This window comes from Melanotaenia boesemani, chromosome 16, assembly GCF_017639745.1.
Source record: "Melanotaenia boesemani isolate fMelBoe1 chromosome 16, fMelBoe1.pri, whole genome shotgun sequence".
Lineage (NCBI taxonomy): Eukaryota > Metazoa > Chordata > Actinopteri > Atheriniformes > Melanotaeniidae > Melanotaenia > Melanotaenia boesemani.
This window is the reverse complement of record NC_055697.1, coordinates 2,252,642-2,273,929: the sequence shown is the minus strand read 5'-3', so window position 1 is coordinate 2,273,929 and position 21,288 is coordinate 2,252,642. Positions and strand designations below refer to the sequence as shown.

General features: G+C 43.7%; 1 protein-coding gene across 4 annotated transcripts in view; it reads right to left on the bottom strand.

Moving 5' to 3' along the window:
- Positions 1 to 21,288, bottom strand: part of eno4 (enolase 4) — a 69,371-nt gene that overhangs the window by 11,901 nt on the left and 36,182 nt on the right. For 3 of the 4 annotated variants that reach the window (XM_042009810.1, XM_042009812.1, XM_042009813.1), the window contains exons 5-10: positions 4,896 to 5,062; positions 4,671 to 4,799; positions 4,433 to 4,501; positions 3,692 to 3,856; positions 3,471 to 3,596; positions 754 to 928 (exon numbers count right to left, since the gene is read on the bottom strand). In XM_042009810.1, the coding sequence (XP_041865744.1) occupies positions 754 to 928; positions 3,471 to 3,596; positions 3,692 to 3,856; positions 4,433 to 4,501; positions 4,671 to 4,799; positions 4,896 to 5,062 (831 nt within the window). The remainder of the gene's footprint in view (positions 1 to 753; positions 929 to 3,470; positions 3,597 to 3,691; positions 3,857 to 4,432; positions 4,502 to 4,670; positions 4,800 to 4,895; positions 5,063 to 21,288) is intronic. The other variant, XM_042009811.1, reaches the window with a different exon arrangement.

The window sequence follows — 21,288 nt, the reverse complement described above, 5'->3', positions numbered from 1 at the left end:
AATGAACAGCTGATTGCCACAAAATTATTCCAAGTTATGTATTTTTCCAGTATAGTCCTTATGAATGTCTGTCTGCAAACTCTCTTATATAAAATCAAATCTGTGGTCCAATAGCCACTTGACCTTTCTGTGAACCCAGTGTTGTTGAGTACGTTTGTATTCCTCACATTTCTGTCCGAAAAAGAAAAGTGTCCCCACTGCTTTATGTGGCATTTTCATCCCAGGACACCTGGAGATACACAACAAGCGCTTCCTGCTTGACTAGCCAAAATGCATGCGCTCCTTTTATTTTTATTTATTTATTCATTCATTTTTCACAAGTGTAGCCAATCACTAGGTGGTAACACAAACACTTCTGGTGGATTCTTCTTTGTTGGTGTTTGGTGGCTTTGTCTTCCGGTTGGCAGACCAGGTATCGAAATAAAGAATCGAAATTTAAAAATCTGAACAATTCCGAGAAAATTGGAAAGCCCGTCCAATCCATGCTCGATGCTCAATGCCCAACCCACTTGGGATCACAGATGGAAATTAGCATTCTGTGCTATAATCCGGCATGTTTACATCATGCTTTTTTGGTACTAATGTTTATTAACCTGCATTGTCCCAATTAAAAAACAAATAAATAAATGCAGAGGAGACACTACACAATGGTAAACATCACCTTGTTCCAACTTTGTAGGAATAGGGTTATATTTCATGCCAATGTTTTATTTCTGATGAATGATATGAATATTTTTCTCTACCACACGCTACCTTGATGATCTGATGTGATGCGTATCATGTCGCTGACTGTCGTTGCATCGATGTGTTTTAAAATGTGACCTTTGACCCCTGGGAGGGGTGGGGCCTGCGGTTTGTAGGTGATGTCAGAGAGCAATGAGCAGGAGTCTCCAATCGCATTGCTGAGCTTCTCCCACTGGTCGGTGTCCTTACAAAACATAAACACACAAAAACCACAGCCCACATTTATGGAAAGGCCATGTACAAATGATCTTACACTGAATTGAAAAGATGACGTTCACACAGAAAGATGATCTTTCCGTGATGAGTTTGTAATGGTTGCCGTGCTCATGCCCTACTGTCACCCCCTCCACTCTGCTCACGGCAATCAGCTGGATTACACTGATCTGTTTCACCTGTTCTTCTCTCCTTACAAGCATTGCTATGAAATTATTGAAACCTGTAGCTGATCTGATTTCTCTGCCTGTTAATTTAATTTAATAACATGTGTTTGTCCTTTTGAATGAAAAATAGCCAAAATAGGCCCTTTACCAAAGAACCATTTTCAGGTAAAAATAGGAGACCAGTTAGTTTATAGCGTGGTGTTGGAAAATGGGTTAAATTTAGTACATCAACATGCATGTAAAAAAGGACACGCCACAGCTACAGCACATGCTCAGGTGACAAACGACTGGATGATGGAAATAGACGAAAATAAATAAATAAATAAAATAGTTGGTGCTGTATTGTTGGATCTGAGTGCAGCATTTGATGTTCTCAATCATATTGCATTATTGAGTAAGTTGAGCTGCTATGGCTTTGAACCATCTGCTATTGCATGGGCGAAGAGGTACTTGACTGATAAGAAAAGCACGGCATACTTTAATGGTAGCTTTAAGCTAGGGGGGCCACAAGGGTGTTCTTTAGGGCTGTTTTTATGTTCAATATTTATTAATCATTTACCTTTCATTCTAAATCATGCCACCATTGCAATGTATGCTGATGACTCAACAATTTATACATCAGCACGTACAACCACTGCATTAACTAGGATTTTAAATGAGGAACTAGAGTTTGCAAAGAAATGGATGATGAGAAACAAATTTGTTCTGAATAAGGAAAAAAAAACTCAATGTATTGTTTGAGGTTCAAAACATTAATGGAGACAAGATTCTATGCTATGTTTTACTATGGGTGATACAGTAATAGAACAAGTATTAGAAGTGAATTTATTAGTGGTTGTTGTAGACAGTCAACTGTCCTGGAACAGACAAGTTGCTGAAATAGTACAGAGTGGGTAGAGGTTTAGCTTTGATTAAATACTGTAGGAAATGTATGCCTAATCATCTAGCTAAACACATTATACAAGCATTAGTCTTGTCATATTTAGATTATTGCTCTGTAATCTAGTCCAGTACAATTAAGCATAACTAAACAAACAAGCAGGAGCATCACTCTGCTTTGCCTGATTGTCTGTGAAGAGATTTTTCTCCAGTTCAGCCCATCTAACCTGCTTGTTTCTAGGTCCATCCAGACCGCCCCCGGCTCACCCTGCCAGCACTCTTGATAAAACTCAAACCTTTTACTTCATTCTGTTGTCGCTCGTCTTTTTGTGTGTCCGGCCACATAAATGTTACAGAGTTAGTCGATGCAGAAAGCCCTCAGACCTCTCAAGTCAATGTATTAAAAATAAATAAATAAAAATCACTTGGAACTGATTTTGTTGTTTAGTCTCTCAGCATTTATTAAACTCTGAATTCTTGTCCAATATTTTCTTTTTTAAATTAAAAATCCCTAAAAAGACATCCCCTTGTGTTTGCAATCACTTATAACTTATCTGTCCTGGTCAGGAAAAACTTTGAAAGACACATTTGAATCTTTTATTCTGATCTTTTCTTTAAAAAAAAAGAAATAATAATAATAATAAACATAGGTGTGAAGCTCCGTAAAACTTGTGTCCTCCAAAAAGAACAATCTCAAAACCCCATCAGTTAACAAGCACCATAGTATTTATTGCTCTGACTCTATCTCACTGTTAACTCCTAGTGGAGAGTTTTAAAGTTGCAGGAGTTCAAATAATACCACAGCCTCATAAGCAGAAAAATAACATAATTATTCCAAATACTCACAAGAGCTCCAAATGAACATCAGTCTGCTGTTAAAAATGGTCCCTAATAAAACCACAACTAATGTTCCTCTAACTTTTGTCACATAAAGCAGCTGTTTTTCAGCTAATTATGGAGCATTAAAAAATTTAATTTTATCAAGAATTTTAGTCAGCCTTTAACCAGGAAAGTCCCACTGAGCTCACAGATCTCTGCAAAGGGATTTGTGGCCAGGAAAAGCAGCAGCACATCCCAAAAACATAGTTATAGTTGAAAGAGACTAAATAAAACTAAGAAAATCAACCACTGTAAAAGTAACTAAAGGCACCGGCAGGTCAGTGAATGCATCTCCAGGTCTTTCAATATAGATTAAATTTGATCAGGAGACATAAGGTGTAGAAACCATAAATATTAGATGTATTAAATTTTAATAAATGTCATTCTTAGATTTTTTTATTGATTGTTTTTGCATTAGTTTGGATAACAGCGATTATCTCAGCCTCACAGTGATTTTTCGTGGCTTACAAAGTCAATACATAAGGTCCTGAAGTTGTAAAATGAGCTGTAGTCTTTTGAATCAACCTATCAGGACAAAGAGAAAAAAACATGCAACACATGAACAAAAACAAACCGTCTATAACTCACCTCCCTCCTAAATGGATCGATTAAGGCCACCACCGCTGGGTATTTACTGATGAGGGTTTGGTACACGTCCACTAATTCATCTGGAGATTTCAGAACTCCTGTTGCAACTTCGTACTTTCCTTTAGCCTGACAGAAAAAAAATATCATCCTCACCCCTGCATGCAGTTTTTCCATCACTAAATTAGCATGGAAAGACCTAGCCATGTGTTTTGTTAACTTACATAGTCCACTAGTTCAGGGGCAGCACAGTTCAGTGCTAAATGAACCTCTGTTCCCAGAGCCAGCCCAAGGTCACCACAGGCTTCAGTAATCAGATCCAGAGCCTGCTCGGGTCGCTCAAAGTTTACGGCCAGTGCTCCACTGTCGTACACAACAGCCTGAGTTGCCTTGGAGTAAAAAACATGGTTCACCTTTTATTGAGTGTCTGCATACCATGTTTTTACATACACAGCTACATTCAATACATTAACAACATACATCCCTTTTATGTTTTAGGCCTTTGAAAGTGTCTTGTAAAAAACAGCTGAGCTAAAGCTACACATGAATAACAACAGATAAGTACATATTCAGTTTGAGTAAAATAAGGTCACTGCAAGGTTGTTAGAAGTCAAGTGTCTCATCTTCAAACTCTGCAATTCATGTCATAAATGTAAATTTTGGGGGTCACTGAACAATGCAGGAGATACTTTTGTGTGTTCTGTGGAAAGGCAGCACAGATGATTCGGAGGTAAAGTAGGTTAACTATTGAATGCTTTAAAAGACATTTTTGATACCTCTCGGTCTGCATATGGGCGTTAATTTGAAGATCAGCCATTAAGATTGAATAGGGCTCTCCTTTTATTTACATGTAAAATGGGAAAGCTCAGTCACAGAAAAAAAATTTAAATCCTGCCTCCAACTTTTTTATTTCTCTGCATGAACTCAGTTCAAAGTCTTACAATAAAGACAGTGAAAGCTCTCACCCCTGCTTTTGTTGAAGAGTTTGTTATTCTCATTATCGCCTTCAGAAGCTCGAAGGTCAGTGTGATGGTCTATTGAACAGGATGATAGTTCAGTGAGGTTTATAATAAAAACTGTGCTCAATATATAGGAGGCCTAACCTTAAATATATACCACATTATAACAACAACAAAACGTTAACCAAAAACAAGTAAATACAAAGTGCAGAGACAAATGAAGCAGGATGTGACTTGTGAGTACTTGTTTGACTGTTTGTCCCACTTTGGGGATCAGGATAACTTCCTCCAGTAAACTTAGTTTTCCAGGAGATGTCCTCCCACAGCACAGCAGAGTTACCATGGAGACAGGGACGTGAAACTGTTTTGGAACCTGGAAAAAAAGGAGAGAGAAAATCATCTCATCTTACTTCCATTGAAGTTTTTTTTACATTTTTTTTAATGTATTTTATATTCTGCATTTTTTCACTGTTTGAACCTTGTGGTGCTTCAGAGCTGCTATGTATTTGTAGAGAGGGACGTCCTGCACCTGGGCCCCAGTTTTGGCGACTGCCAGTGACACTGAACCAATGGCCATGCTTCCATGCAGAACTGGCTCTGGTGGCTCTGCTGGAGGAAATGGTTGCTCTTTTTTTCCTTTGAGTAAACAAAAGTAAAATAATTAAAAACTAGAACACTCATTCTGGTGAGAAGGATGAAGGAGCATCTGAGTCTTTCAAACCCTTCAAAACAAAACATGATTACACCCACTGTCCACTTTGTCAGTTCCACCTGTTCAACGTCCAGTTAACACAAATATCTAACCAGCCAGTCACATGCCTCAAGTCATGTTAACAAGGTGAAGACGACTTGCTGAATTTCAAACTGATCATGAGAATGAGGATGAAAGGAGATTTAAGTGACTTTGAAGCTGTGTCCTAATTCAGGGTTTACACACTGCATAGTGCAGATTTGCCGGCTACATATGATGGTGCGCCTAGCACTGTCTCATTTGGAAGGAGCCTCCGAATCCACCCTGCAAACCTGCATTTCGTTTGGCCTCAATCGAAGGCTGCTGCATCCTTCACAGCCTCTTTTCTCCCAGAATTCATTGCACACAAGACTGTGGCGAATGAGCAACAAAGCTCTGAAGAGTGTTGTTTTTTTTTTAAACCACACTGTAGTAGAAATGTGACAAAACCAAGAACGTTAAAAACATGTTTGTTAAATGGTGTCATTAAAATTCTGTAATATTTGATATTCGTTGTTTTTTAATGGGCTAATTAAGTGTCTGGAAAACAACAGTTAGTTTATTATTATTATTTTTTTTCATTATTACTTGGTTGGTGTTAACGTTCACTAAAGTGTCCTATGATATGCAAACAGTAATTACAGAGGTTTAAGTGTCCTACATTGCTGCTATGGGAAATACTCGGTAGGCTGTCCCATTTCACGAACGGAGGGTAGACTTCAAAGTGTGCAGACTACATACAGTAGGACACTACATAGCCTTTGTAGTCTGCACACTTACCTGAATTGGTACACAGCTTGAATATGGCATGGTTGTTGGTGTGAGTCATTCTAGAATGCGCTGCAAGGCGGCAGCAAACCATAGTAGGTCCGACCACACTGTGTTTTCAAGATTTTTTTCATGCTGGTTTGGAGGCTGTGCTGCTCAAGTGATTTCTCCACGTACTTTGGGCTCTTCAGGACTTGTTATGGTGGGTTTCCATTGGCAACAGAAGAGTTGTTTACTAGCAGAATGAACTGGTAAGCTACCCAAAACCAAGATAATCAGTGAAATAATTCTCCAAATCCCAAACGAGTTGAAAAAGAAGTGAAGAGGATGCTAGGCAGGAGGGAGGCAGAGACATCAACAGAGGAGATTCAAACCATTTCTTCCAACCATTCTGAGGGGCAGATCAAGGTGCTAAAAAAGTCTCAACAAGAATAAAGGTAATGCAGTACTACGAGCTTCACCAGGACATGGCTGCGTGAACACATCCCGGACTCTAATGTGTCCGTACACTGCTTTAAGAAAGTCAGCGCTAAAGGGAGGTGGAATGGCAGAGCGTTTTAACCACCATCATTGCCATCCTGGACATGTCACTGTAAAGAAGAAGATCTGTACAAGCAACATCAAACTGTTGGCTGGGAGTTTTCATCCATATTACTTAGAGTTTTCCTGTGTTATTCTAGTAGTGGGTTATATCATACCTGGTACTGCTGCAGACACAGCCTGTAACATCATCAGCTCTGGTCTTGCTAGGCTACAAACATCGCATCCTAACACATTCACTGAGATCTCTGGAGACATCAACAACAACATCAACTCCCTCTCTGCAACATTACCAACGTTCCAACGTTTTCCAGGTGCTCCACCAGAAAAAATAAGATGTTGAACTTGTTTTATACAAATTTTAAAAATCCAGCTCCTCTGACCTGCCTCCTTCAGGAAGATCAGACCAGAAAGTTTTTTCACCTACAAGCCCATCATTCAGTGGCAACCAGTGATCACACAGTATTTTAAAACCTAATGAAGCTGAAGATGCTCTGAGAGGTTTGAGGCCACAGACTTGAATGTCCTCTGTGATCCACAAGGAGAGGACATCAATGCCATGACTGATTGTGTGATGGATTATATCAACTTCTGTGTGGACAGCATCATTTCAACAAGAACAGCAAGATGCTTCCCCAATAACAAACCCTGGATCACCAGTGACCTGTAAAAGCTGCTAAACATAAAAAAGAAAGCCTATAGGGATGGAGACAGGTAGTTATTAAAGACAACACAAAAAACAACTCAAACCAAAGATGAAGAAGTGCGGGGAGGACTACAGGAAAAAGCTAGACATGCAGCTCCAGCAGAACAACGTGATGGATGTGTGGTCAGGAATGAGAAAGTGTCCTGTCATCTGCAGAAATACTATGATTACTCTGTAGTTGAGGGGAGTATCAGTGATGGACAAGAAGCTGAGTACAGTCCTGGGTCTCATTTATAACCGTTGCATATGCACAAAACAGAACCTGAAAGTGGCGTACACCACTCCCCATGCAAAAGTTGTGATCTATAAAAACAAACGGGTTTGGAAAATGTGCACACCTGTGCGTAAACTCAGACCCATGCGTATGGACATTTTGGAGACGGGGAAAATCGACGATCCAGATGGTGAGATGATGAATTGCAGTCAGACTGCGCCATACTCCTCTCACACATTTAATTTTACTTCCAAACATCAGCTGAAGACATGTTCTGCTTGCCGTACTTGTTCAAGGATTGCATTCACCCTCTCCTCTGTCATCTTCATATCCATGTTATAAATATTCAAACCAGAAATGTTATCTGTACTGCAGTTCCTATTGATCCATAACTATTCCATAAACATCTTTCAATATAATAAATATATAAAACTCAAATCTTAAACCCTGGAGCAGGGAAAAGGGTCATTTTGTGTGGCAACTAACCAGTGCCACATGCTTGTAACCTATACCACTGATTTACAATCATTTTGCCAAGGTGGGAAGCCAACAGTCTGATTGCTGCAAACATAAAAATCGTGACGTCTCTCGTGCGTATTCCTCAAGATGGATGCACTGGCATTGCTTGAGGATTACACAAATGGAAGAATTAGGAAAGAATGTGTGCTCAGAGACCATGAAGATTTTTTTGCCCATGATGATGAATGGCAAAAAAGCAGTTCTAGATTCCCAAGAGCTGTGCTCTTGGATCTTTGTGCTGAACTGGGCCCAGTTTTAGAGAGACCTATCCGATGGAACCATGACATTCTGGTCCTGACATACAGCAGTGTAGGAAACAGACTTTAGGCAGGCAAAGTGTGTGATGGCTGGCTGTTTGGTAAGTCCTTAAGAAGTATTTGTAGAGAAAAAAGTAAAATTCCCCTGCCCCAGTATGAGGACCCCAACAAGAAGGCTTCACACAAGAAGCAAGTATCTGTAAGGATGTAATGTAACAAGGTAAAAGGTTAATTTTTTAAGATTTTTTTTATGTGTTATTTATGTCACTCATAATTGTCACCATGTTGCATATCATGGATGTAATTTTCTTAAGTTGATCCCCAAACATATTAATGGAGCCTAGTGATTCACTCTTCAGCAGCTGCTTCCTATGCAACAATATTCCAGTCCTGCTTTGCAATGACCATATACAGCTGGATTTGGGCGCGTTCAGGGCGGGATATGAGGCTGATTAAGGCGCGCACATTTCCAACTAGTCTGTGATTTATAAAGGGGAAATTGTCTGTGCACATGGTTTAATAAGTCTGTTTTTTTTGTTTTTGTTTTTGTTTTGTTTTTTTGGGCATATAGACCCTACACAATGTTTTATTAATCTCATCTTGAACAAAACAAGAAATGACTGTTTACTTCAAGAGGAACAGAAGCAAACAAAACACTATTCACATCCTTGGAGAAGAGGTGGAGATGGTGGAGGACTACAAGGACCTCGGAGTTCATCTGGACAACAGACTGGACTGGAAATGCAACACAGAAGAATCTAGAAGAAAGGACAGTGCAGACTACTTTTGGAGGAAGCTGAGATTCTTCCATTTTTCATATCTTCTATAAGTCTGTTGTGGAAAGTGCAATTGGCTCTGCAGCATCTTCTGGGGCAGTAAAACCAGAACCAGAGAATTAAATAGACTGAACAAAATAATTCCAAAGGTTGGTTCGTGCTGGGAATATCTGGTTCTGTGCTGGGGATAACTGGTTCTGTGCTGGGGATAACTCTGGTTCTATGCTGGGGATAACTGGCTCTGTGCTGGGGATAACTCTGGTTCTGTGCTGGGGATAACGCTGGTTCTTTGCTGGGGATAACTGGTTCTGTGCTGGGGATAACTGCTTCTATGCTGGGGATAACTGGTTCTGTGCTGGGGATTACTCTGGTTCTATGCTGGGGATAACTGGCTCTGTGCTGGGGATAACTCTGGTTCTGTGCTGGGGATAACGCTGGTTCTTTGCTGGGGATAACTGGTTCTGTGCTGGGGATAACTGCTTCTATGCTGGGGATAACTGGTTCTGTGCTGGGGATTACTCTGGTTCTATGCTGGGGATAACTGGTTCTGTGCTGGGGATAACTCTGCTTCTATGCTGGGGATAACTGGTTCTGTGCTGGGGATTACTCTGGTTCTATGCTGGGGATAACTGGTTCTGTGCTGGGGATAACTCTGCTTCTATGCTGGGGATAACTGGTTCTGTGCTGGGGATAACTCTGCTTCTATGCTGGGGATAACTGGTTCTGTGCTGGGGATAACTCTGGTTCTATGCTGGGGATAACTGGTTCTATGCTGGGGATAACTGGTTCTGTGCTGGAGAGAACTCTGGTTCTGTGCTGGGGATAACTGGCTCTGTGCTGGGGATAACTCTGCTTCTATGCTGGGGATAACTGGTTCTATGCTGGGGTTAACTCTGGTTCTGTGCTGGGGATAACTCTGGTTCTGTGCTTGTTCTATGCTGGGGATAACTGGTTCTGTGCTAGGGATAACTCTGGATCTATGCTGGGGATAGCTGGTTCTGTGCTAGGGATAACTCTGGTTCTATGCTCGGGATAGCTGGTTCTGTGCTAGGGATAACTCTGGTTCTATGCTGGGGATAACTGGTTCTGTGCTAGGGATAACTCTGGTTCTATGCTCGGGATAGCTGGTTCTGTGCTAGGGATAACTCTGGATCTATGCTGGGGATAGCTGGTTCTGTGCTAGGGATAACTCTGGTTCTATGCTCGGGATAGCTGGTTCTGTGCTAGGGATAACTCTGGTTCTATGCCGGGGATAACTGGTTCTGTGCTGGGGATAACTCTGGTTCTGTGCTTGTTCTATGCTGGGGATAACTGGTTCTGTGCAAGGGATAACTCTGGATCTATGCTGGGGATAACTGGTTCTGTGCTAGGGATAACTCTGGTTCTATGCTGGGGATAAATCTGGAGCTGCTAGAGCTGATTGTCCAGGACAGAATGCTGCACAAGCTGCTGAAAACAATAGGTGATAGCTGGTGGCAGGTAAGTGACGCTAATGCTGCAGGTGACGTAGTTCCGATGAGACGACAGATTCAAACTAGGCGCACCCAAACATTTATGCATACTTTCAATTGTATTTTTTGCCAGCCTAATCAAAAAATTCTTGAAAGTAGGAAAATACTGTCTTTTAAAGTACTCTCTGGAGCACAGCAGGGAGGATTTGGCCAGCCTGACAGATTTTATAGATCATTGTTATGACAGAATCGTCATGAGAAAACCAAACAACACGTCAACTCCCTCCACCTCATCTAAGGCCAAAAGACAGCGAAATGAGGTAATTCATCACCAGTGAATGACTCAATGGACGTTCTTATTGCTATAGATAAGAAACTTAGTAGTTTTGATCCGCGTTTGAGCCTGGTAGAAATTCTCCACAAGGAGTTCCAGGCGCTACGTGAATCACTAGAATTCAGCCAGAAGCAGGTGGAAACTCTGGCTGTAGAAAATGCTGGTCTCAGAGAGTCTGTAAAATCCCTCACCGAGGGCTTGACCCGTCTCTCGGAAGAATACAAGAAGATGTAGGAAATGGTGATCGATCTGCAGGCGCAGAGCATGAGAGAGAACCTGGTATTTGCAGGGATTCCAGAGCAGACAGAGGACGAGAGATCACGGTGAACAACTTCATCAAAACCCACCTGAAGCTCCCGGAGGAAACGGTGAAAAACATCTCCTTTCACAGAGTCCATCGGCTCGGTGGGAGGAAACCTGGGTCCAGCAGACCAAGACCTATTTTAACGAAGTTTGTCAGCTTCAAACAGAAGGAGCAGGTGAAGAACCAGGGCCGCGAACTGAAGAGAACTAATTTCGGAGTAAATGACCAATACCCCAGAGAGATTCTGGACCGACGGAGAGTCCTGTTTCCCATCAGAAGGAAATCTATTGCTGAAGGCACTCACGCTGTCATCGCGGTGGATAAATTATTTATTAATGGACAGCTGTACGGCGACCCGGACATCACTCCGTGGCTCTACTGACTTGGTATGTGCTTTAATTTTCCTGTTTTCTCACTAGATCATGTTATATCCATAAAACTGCCGTAAAAGATAATTTAGTTAACAATAAATCCACTGCTCGTCTCCACTACACTGCTCTCAGCACAGATGTGTTTTTTAAATTACTTTTTTCATTTGGCACTGTCGCTCTTTTCACTCTTTACACTTCTTCTCTCCGACCCTTTAACGGTTACCGGTAACACTTGTCATTGTATTATATACACATCACTTCTTTTCATTTTTCACAGGAATGCACACAGCATAGCACAAGCGCACATACATCCCTGTCACAACCAGCTGGCAGATACACATGCACGCGGAGAAGCAGTGGGATGCACGCACACACGCTTCAGTAATATGCATATAGCCTCATTTCTGCTGTTGGTTCATGAACGAACTCACATTTGTTACTTGGAATGTGCGTGGAGCTGGCACAAGGGAAAAGAGGTTAAAAATTTTTAATCTGCTGCACAAAATGAAAGCAAATATAATATTACTTCAAGAGACTCATTTATCAAACTCAACAATAGATCTTCTCTCAACAACCCAGTTTCCACACGTGTATTCAGCTTGTTATAATTCTAGGCAGAGAGGAGTAGCAACTCTTATTAATAGAAGGTAAAATTTTGACATAGATAATACAATCATAGGTCCAGAAGGCAGATTTATAATAATTACATTATCTATTAAAAATGTTAAGTTATGTATCGCAAATATAAATGGTCCAAATGTAGATGATCCTCCGTCTTTCACTCCCTCTTCGCCTCTATGGTCACTCAGATAACACATTAATTATAGGAGGTGATTTTAACATTATACTGGAAAAACATAGAACCACAGGAGCTCATCGAGTCTGGAAATCCTCAGAAACTGTAAAACAGTACATGAAGGATTTTGGTCTCTGTGATGCTTGGCGCTCTCACCATCCCACACTAAGAGAATACACCTTCTTCTCTTCAGTTCACCATTCCTATTCTAGATTAGATTATTTCTTAACTAGCAGCTCGCTGATGAATGACATGTCAGAAATCAGAATCCATCCTATTAGCATTAGTGATCACGCACCAGTATCATTCACTCTGAGAAGTAAGAGCAATAAACCAGCAACTAGAAACTGGAGATGTAATACATCATTACTTAAAGATCCTGAGTTTATCAGCTATTTCAAAAGAGAATGGTCCTTATATCTAGAAAATAACGACTTGCCAGAAACTTCAGCGTGTGTTCTTTGGGAAGCAGGAAAAGCAGTAATGAGAGGGAAAATAATTAGGGTCAGAGCCATACAAAGTATGGCAAGGCCCTATTGTTTTCCAAATGTTTATTAGGGTCCGAGCCATACAAAGTATGGCGAGACCCTATTGTTTTCCAAATGTTTATTAGGGTCCGAGCCATACAAAGTATGGCAAGGCCCTATTGTTCCTGAAATGTTTATTCTCCTTCTAAGCGTTTCGACCCCAAATTTGACCCCCTAAACACCCATGAAAAGTTGTGAAACTTGGCACACACGTCAAGTCCCGCGTAACTCGGATATTATAAGGTCCGCATACACTTCAATGCAAAATTGGCTCAACAGCGCCACCTAGACACCCCAAAATTCCCCTAATGAATGGGGTCCCAAAACTCTACTTCGACGTAGGAACACGAAACTCGGCACACACGTGTAACACCCCGAGTCGAGCAAAAAAGTCAATCTAACACCTGTTGCCATGGCAACGTGGTGCCCGCCATCTTGGCGTGTACGGCCATTTTTTTGCCATTTTTGGCACTTTACACACATCGTATTTGAACGAACTAGTCTGAGGGGATTCGTGCGACTGACTCCAAACTTGGAGGGAAGCTTCCTGACAAGTTGGGGACCAAACGCTATTCAAATCTTTCTAATAGCAGAAAGCGTGTTACCGTGGCAACCGAGGGAAAATGACCTTCTCGCAATGAAACACGGTTTTCTCATATCTCCATAGAAAAACATGGGATCTGCACCAAACTTATCAGTATTCATATCTGTGACACCCCAAGTCCAGCAAAGAAGTCAATCCAACACCTGTTGCCATGGCAACGGGGTGCCCGCCATCTTTCATTTCACTTCTATTTGAACGAACTAGTCGGAGGCGATTCGTGCCACCGACTCCATACTTGGTGGGAAGCTTCCTGACAAGTTGGGGACCAAACGCTATTCAAATCTTTCTAATAGCAGAAAGCGTGTTACCGTGGCAACCGATGGAAAAAGCCTTCTCGCCATGAAACACAGTTTGCTCATATCTCCATAGGAATACATGGGATCTGCACCAAACTTGACAGGATTCATACAGGTTGGGTCCTTAACGCATTACACCACCTGTTGCCATGGCGACATCGGGTGGCGAGGTCCAGGAAGCTCGGACCCGATGGATGCCGCTTGCGGCTTTAATTAGGGTCCGAGCCATACAAAGTATGGCAAGGCCCTATTGTTTCTGCTATGTTTATTAGGGTCCGAGCCATACAAAGTATGGCAAGGCCCTATTGTTTCTGCTATGTTTATTATTATTCTCCTTCTCCTCCTAAGCATTTCGACGCCAAATTTGACCCCCTAAACACCCATGAAAAGTTGTGAAACTTGGCACACACGTCAAGCCCGGCGAAAATCGGATATTCTAAGGTCCGCATACTATTCAGTGCAAAATTGGCTCAACAGCGCCACCTACAGTCACCAAAAATCACCACATGAATGGGGAACAGGAAGTCTACTTCAACGTAGGAAGACGAAACTCGGCACACACGTGTACCACCCCGTGTTGACCAAAAAACTCAATGTAACACATGTTGCCATGGCAACGGGGTGCCCGCCATCTTGGCGTGTGCGGCCATTTTTTGGCCATTTTTTCCACTTTACACACATCGTATTTGAACGAACTAGTCTGAGGGGATTCGTGCGATTGACTCCAAACTTGATGGGAAGCTTCCTGACAAGTTGGGGACCAAACGCTCCTCAAATCTTTCTAATAGCAGAAAGCATGTTACCGTGGCAACAGACGGAAAAACGCCTTCTCGCCATGAAACACGGTTTGCTTATATCTCCATAGAAATAGATGGGATCTCCACCAAACTTCACAGTATTCATACGTGTGACACCCCAAGTACAGCAAAGAAGTCAATCAAACACCTGTTACCATGGCAACGGGTCGCCCGCCATCTTGGATTTCACTGCCATTTGAACGAACTAGTCTGAGGGGAATGGTCCAACCGACTCCAAACTCGGTGGGGACCTTCCTGACAAGTTGGGGACCAAACGCTCCTCAAATCTTTCTAATAGCAGAAAGCGTGTTACCGTGGCAACCGATGGAAAAAGACCTCGCCATTAAACACGGTTTGCTTATATCTCCACAGGAATGACTGGGAACTGCACCAAACTTGACAGTATTCACACACGTTGGGTCCTTAACGCGTTACACCACCTGTTGTCATGGTGACATCGGGTGGCGGGGTCCAGGCAGCTCGGACCCGATGGATGCCGCTTGCGGCTTTAATTAGGGTCCGAGCCATACGAAGTATGGCAAGGCCCTATTGTTCCTGAAATGTTTATTATTATTATACTTCTAAGCACTTCGAGGCCAAATTTGACCCCCTTAACACCCATGAAAAGTTGTGAAACTTGGCACACAGGTCAAGCCCGGCGAAAATTGCAATATTCTTAGGTCCTCATACACTTCAATGCAAAATTGGCTCAACAGCGCCACCTAGAAAAAAATGAAATCCCCAAATGAATGGGGCCCCGGAAGTCTACTTCAACGTAGGAAGACGAAACTCGGCACACACGTGTACCACCCCGTGTTGACCAAAAAACTCAATGTAACACCTGTCGCCATGGCAACGGGGTGCCCGCCATCTTGCCGTGTACGCTCATTTTTTGGCCATTTTTTGCACTTTACACACATTGTATTTGAACAAACTAGTCTGAGGGGATTCGTGCCACGGACTCCAAACTTGGTGGGAAGCTTCCTGACAGGTTGGGGACCAAACGCTCCTCAAATCTTTGTAATAGGAAAAAGCGTGTAACCGTGGCAACCGACGGAAAAATGCCTTCTCGCCATGAAACACGGTTTGCTTATATCTCCATGCAAATACGTGGGATCTGCACCAAACTTAACAGTATTCATACATGTCACACCCCAAGTCCAGCAAAGATGTCAATCGAACACCTGTTGCCATGGCAACCGGGTGCCCGCCATCTTGGATTTCACTGCCATTTGAACGAACTAGTCTGAGGGGATTCGTGCGACTGACTCCAAACTTGGTGGGAAGCTTCCTGACAAGTTGGGGACCAAACGCTCCTCAAATCTTTCTAATAGCAGAAAGCGTGTTACCGTGGCAACCCACGGAATATGACCATCTCGCCATGAAACACGGTTGCTTATATCTCCATAGAAATACAAGGGATCTGCACCAAACTTGCCAGTATTCATACGTGTCACACCCCAAGGCCAGCAAAGAAGTCAATTGAACACCTGTTGCCATGGCAACGGGGTGGCCGCCATCTTGGATTTCACTGCCATTTGAATGAACTAGTCTGAGGGGATTCGTGCGACTGACTCCAAACTTGGTGGGAAGCTTCCTCACAAGTGTGGGGCCAAACGCTCCTCAAATCTTTCTAATAGGAAAAAAGCGTGTCACCGTGGGAACCGACGGAAAACCCCTTCTCGCCATGAAACACGGTTGCTCATATCTCCACAGGAATACATGGTAACTGCACCAAACTTGACAGGATTCATACACTTTGGGTCCTTAACGCATTACAACACCTCTTGTCATGGAGACATCGGGTGGCGGGGTCCAGGCAGCTCGGACCCGATGGATGCCGCTTGCGGCTTTAATTAGGGTCCGAGCCATACAAAGTATGGCAAGGCCCTATTGTAGTTGAAATGTTTATTTTTCTCCTTCTTCTCCTAAGCGTTTCAACGCCAAATTTGACCCCCTAAACACCCATGAAAACTTGTGAAACTTGGCACACACGTCAAGCCCCGCGTAACTCGGATATTATAAAGTCCACATACACTTCAATGCAAAATTGGCTCAACAGCGCCACCTAGACACCAAAAAAATCACACAATGAATGGGTTCCGGAAAGTCTACTTCGACGTAGGAACACGAAACTCGGCACACACGTGTAACACCTCGAGTCGAGCAGAAAAGTCAATGAAACAGCGGTTGTCATGGCAACAGGGCGCCCGCCATCTTGGTGTGTGCGGCCATTTTTTTGCCAGTTTTCGCACTTTACACACATCGTATTTGAACGAACTAGTCTGAGGGGATTCGTGCGACGGACTCCAAACTTGGTGGGAAGCTTCCTGACAGGTTGGGGACCAAACGCTCCTCAAATCTTTGTAATAGGAAAAAGCGTGTAACCGTGGCAACCGACGGAAAAATGCCTTCTCGCCATGAAACACGGTTTGCTTATATCTCCATAAGAATACGTGGGATCTGCACCAAACTTCACAGTAATCATACGTGTGACACCCCAAGTCCAGCAAAGAAGTCAATCAAACACCTGTTGCCATGACAACGGGGTGCCCGCCATCTTGGATTTCACTCCTATTTTAACATACTAGTCTGAGGGGATTCGTGCGACTGACTCCAAACTTGGTGGGAAGCTTCCTGACAAGTTGGGGACCAAACGCTCCTCAAATCTTTCTAATAGGAAAAAGCGTGTAACCGTGGCAACCGACGGAAAAATGCCCTCGCCATGAAACACGGTTTGCTTATATCTCCATAGGAATACATGGGATCTGCACCAAACTTGACAGGATTCATACTTGTGACACCCCAAGTCCAGCAAAGAAGTCAATCGAACACCTGTTGCCATGGCAACGGGGTGCCCACCATCTTGGATTTCACTGCCATTTGAACGAACTAGTCTGAGGGGATTCGTGCGACTGACTCCAAACTTGGTGGGAAGCTTCCTGACAAGTTGGGGACCAAACGCTCCTCAAATCTTTGTAATAGGAAAAAGCGTGTAACCGTGGCAACCGACAGAAAAAGCCTTCTCGCCATGAAACACGGTTTGCTTATATCTCCATAAGAATACGTGGGATCTGCACCAAACTTCACAGTAATCATACGTGTGACACCCCAAGTCCAGCAAACAAGTCAATCAAACACCTGTTGCCATGACAACGGACTGCTCGCCATCTTGGATTTCACTGCCATTTTAACAAACTAGTCTGAGGGGATTCGTGCCACTGACTCCAAACTTGGTGGGAACGTTATTGACAAGTTGGGGACCAAACGCTATTCAAATCTTTCTAATAGCAGAAAGCCTGTAACCGTGGCAACCGACGGAAAAAGCCTTCTCGCCAGGAAACACGCTTTGCTTATATCTCCATAAGAATACGTGGGATCTGCACCAAACTTGACAGGATTCATACTTGTTGGGTCCCTAACGCATTACACCACCTGTTGTCATGGCAACATAGCATGTTAGCTAGCAGAATTAGCATGCAAGCAAAAAATCCTAACTAGGTATTTCAACGTTTCAGATTCTCAGCTACGTGTTTTACCATGTCACCTACCATGTCACCAGGCTACCTACCATGCTAGGAACAGGTGTATGAGACGGGTGGCGGGGTCCAGGACACTCGGACCCGATGGATGCCGCTTGCGGCTTTAATTAGGGTCCGAGCCATACAAAGTATGGCAAGGCCCTATTGTTCCTGAAATGTTTATTATTAGGGTCCGAGCCATACAAAGTATGGCAAGGCCCTGTTGTTCCTGAAATGTTTATTATTGTTCTCCTTCTCCTTCTAAGCATTTTGAGCCTAAATATCACCCCCTAAACACCCATGAAAAGTTGTGAAATTTGGCACACACATCAAGCCCGGTGAAAAATTTCATATTCTAAAGTCCGCATTGACTTCAATGCAAAATCGGCTCAACAGCGCCACCTAGACTCACCAAAAATCACCACATGAATGGGGTCCCGAACGTCTACTTCGACGTAGGAACACGAAACTCGGCACACACGTGTAACACCCCGAGTCGACCAAAAAACTCAATAGAACATCTGTTGCCATGGCAACGGGGCGACCGCCATCTTGGCGTGTACGGCCATTTTTTTGCCAGTTTTTGCACTTTACACACATCGTATTTGAACGAACTAGTCTGAGGGGATTCGTGCGATTCACTCCAAACTTGGTGGGAAGCTTCCTGACAAGTTGGGGACCAAACGCTCCTCAAATCTTTCTAATAGCAGAAAGCGTGTTACCGTGGCAACCGACCGAAAAACGCCTTCTCGCCATGAAACACGGTTTGCTCATATCTCCATAGAAATAGATGGGATCTCCACCAAACTTGACAGTATTCATACGTGTCACACCCCAAGTCCAGCAAAGAAGTCAATCGAACACCTGTTGTCATGGCAACGGGGTGGCCGCCATCTTGGATTTCATTGCCATTTGAACGAACTAGTCTGAGGGGATTCGTGCGACTGACTCCAAACTTGGTGGGAAGCTTCCTGACAAGTTGGGGACCAAACGCTCCTCAAATCTTTCTAATAGGAGAAAGCGTGTAACCGTGGCAACCGACGGAAAAACGCCTTCTCGCCATGAAACACGGTTGCTCATATCTCCACAGGAATACATGGGAACTGCACCAAACTTGACAGGATTCATAGACGTTGGGTCCTTGGCTCATTAAACCACCTGTTGTCATGGCGACATCGGGTGGCGGGGTCCAGGCAGCTCGGACCCGATGGATGCCGCTTGCGGCTTTAATTATTATTATACTTCTAAGCACTTCGAGGCCAAATTTGACCCCCTTAACACCCATGAAAAGTTGTGAAACTTGGCACACAGGTCAAGCCCGGCGAAAATTGCAATATTCTTAGGTCCTCATACACTTCAATGCAAAATTGGCTCAACAGCGCCACCTAGAAAAATATGAAATCCCCAAATGAATGGGGCCCCGGAAGTCTACTTCAACGTAGGAAGACGAAACTCGGCACACACGTGTACCACCCCGTGTTGACCAAAAAACTCAATGTAACACCTGTCGCCATGGCAACGGGGTGCCCGCCATCTTGCCGTGTACGCTCATTTTTTGGCCATTTTTTGCACTTTACACACATTGTATTTGAACAAACTAGTCTGAGGGGATTCGTGCCACGGACTCCAAACTTGGTGGGAAGCTTCCTGACAGGTTGGGGACCAAACGCTCCTCAAATCTTTGTAATAGGAAAAAGCGTGTAACCGTGGCAACCGACGGAAAAATGCCTTCTCGCCATGAAACACGGTTTGCTTATATCTCCATGCAAATACGTGGGATCTGCACCAAACTTAACAGTATTCATACATGTCACACCCCAAGTCCAGCAAAGATGTCAATCGAACACCTGTTGCCATGGCAACCGGGTGCCCGCCATCTTGGATTTCACTGCCATTTGAACGAACTAGTCTGAGGGGATTCGTGCGACTGACTCCAAACTTGGTGGGAAGCTTCCTGACAAGTTGGGGACCAAACGCTCCTCAAATCTTTCTAATAGCAGAAAGCGTGTTACCGTGGCAACCCACGGAATATGACCATCTCGCCATGAAACACGGTTGCTTATATCTCCATAGAAATACAAGGGATCTGCACCAAACTTGCCAGTATTCATACGTGTCACACCCCAAGGCCAGCAAAGAAGTCAATTGAACACCTGTTGCCATGGCAACGGGGTGGCCGCCATCTTGGATTTCACTGCCATTTGAATGAACTAGTCTGAGGGGATTCGTGCGACTGACTCCAAACTTGGTGGGAAGCTTCCTCACAAGTGTGGGGCCAAACGCTCCTCAAATCTTTCTAATAGGAAAAAAGCGTGTCACCGTGGGAACCGACGGAAAACGCCTTCTCGCCATGAAACACGGTTGCTCATATCTCCACAGGAATACATGGTAACTGCACCAAACTTGACAGGATTCATACACTTTGGGTCCTTAACGCATTACAACACCTCTTGTCATGGAGACATCGGGTGGCGGGGTCCAGGCAGCTCGGACCCGATGGATGCCGCTTGCGGCTTTAATTATACTTCTCCTTCTAAGCGCTTCGGGGCCAAATTTGACCCCCTAAACACCCATGAAAAGTTGTGAAACTTGGCACACACATCAAGACCCGTGAAAATCGCCATATCATAAGGTCGGCACACAGTTCAATGAAAAAGTGGCTCAACAGCGCCACCTAGAAAAAAAAAATTACCCCCAAAACAATGGGGAGCCGAAAGTCTACTTCCACGTAGGAAGACCAAACTCGGCACACACGTGTAACACCCCGAGTCGAGCAAAAAAGTCAATGAAACACCTGTTGCCATGGAAACGGGGTGCCCGCCATCTTGGCGTGAACGGCCATTTTTTGCCCATTTTTTGCACTTTACACACATCGTATTTCAACAAACTAGTCTGAGGGGATTCGTGCGATTGACTCCAAACTTGGTGGGAAGCTTCCTGACATGTTGGGGACCAAACGCTCCTCAAATCTTTCTAATAGCAGAAAGCGTGTTACCGTGGCAACCCACGGAAAATGACCTTCTCGCCATGAAACACGGTTTGCTCATATCTCCACAGGAATACATGGGAACTGCACCAAACTTGACAGGATTCATACACGTTGGGTCCTTAACGCGTTACAACACCTGTTGTCATGGCGACATCGAGTGGCGGGGTCCAGGCAGCTTGGACCCGATGGATGCCGCTTGCGGCTTTAATTAGCGTCCGAGCCATACAAAGTATGGCGAGACCCTATTGTTGTTGAAATGTTTATTCTCCTTCTCCTTCTAAGCGCTTCGACCCCAAATTTGACCCCCTAAACGCCCGTGAAAAGTTGTGAAACTTGGCACATACATCAAGCCCGGCGAAAAA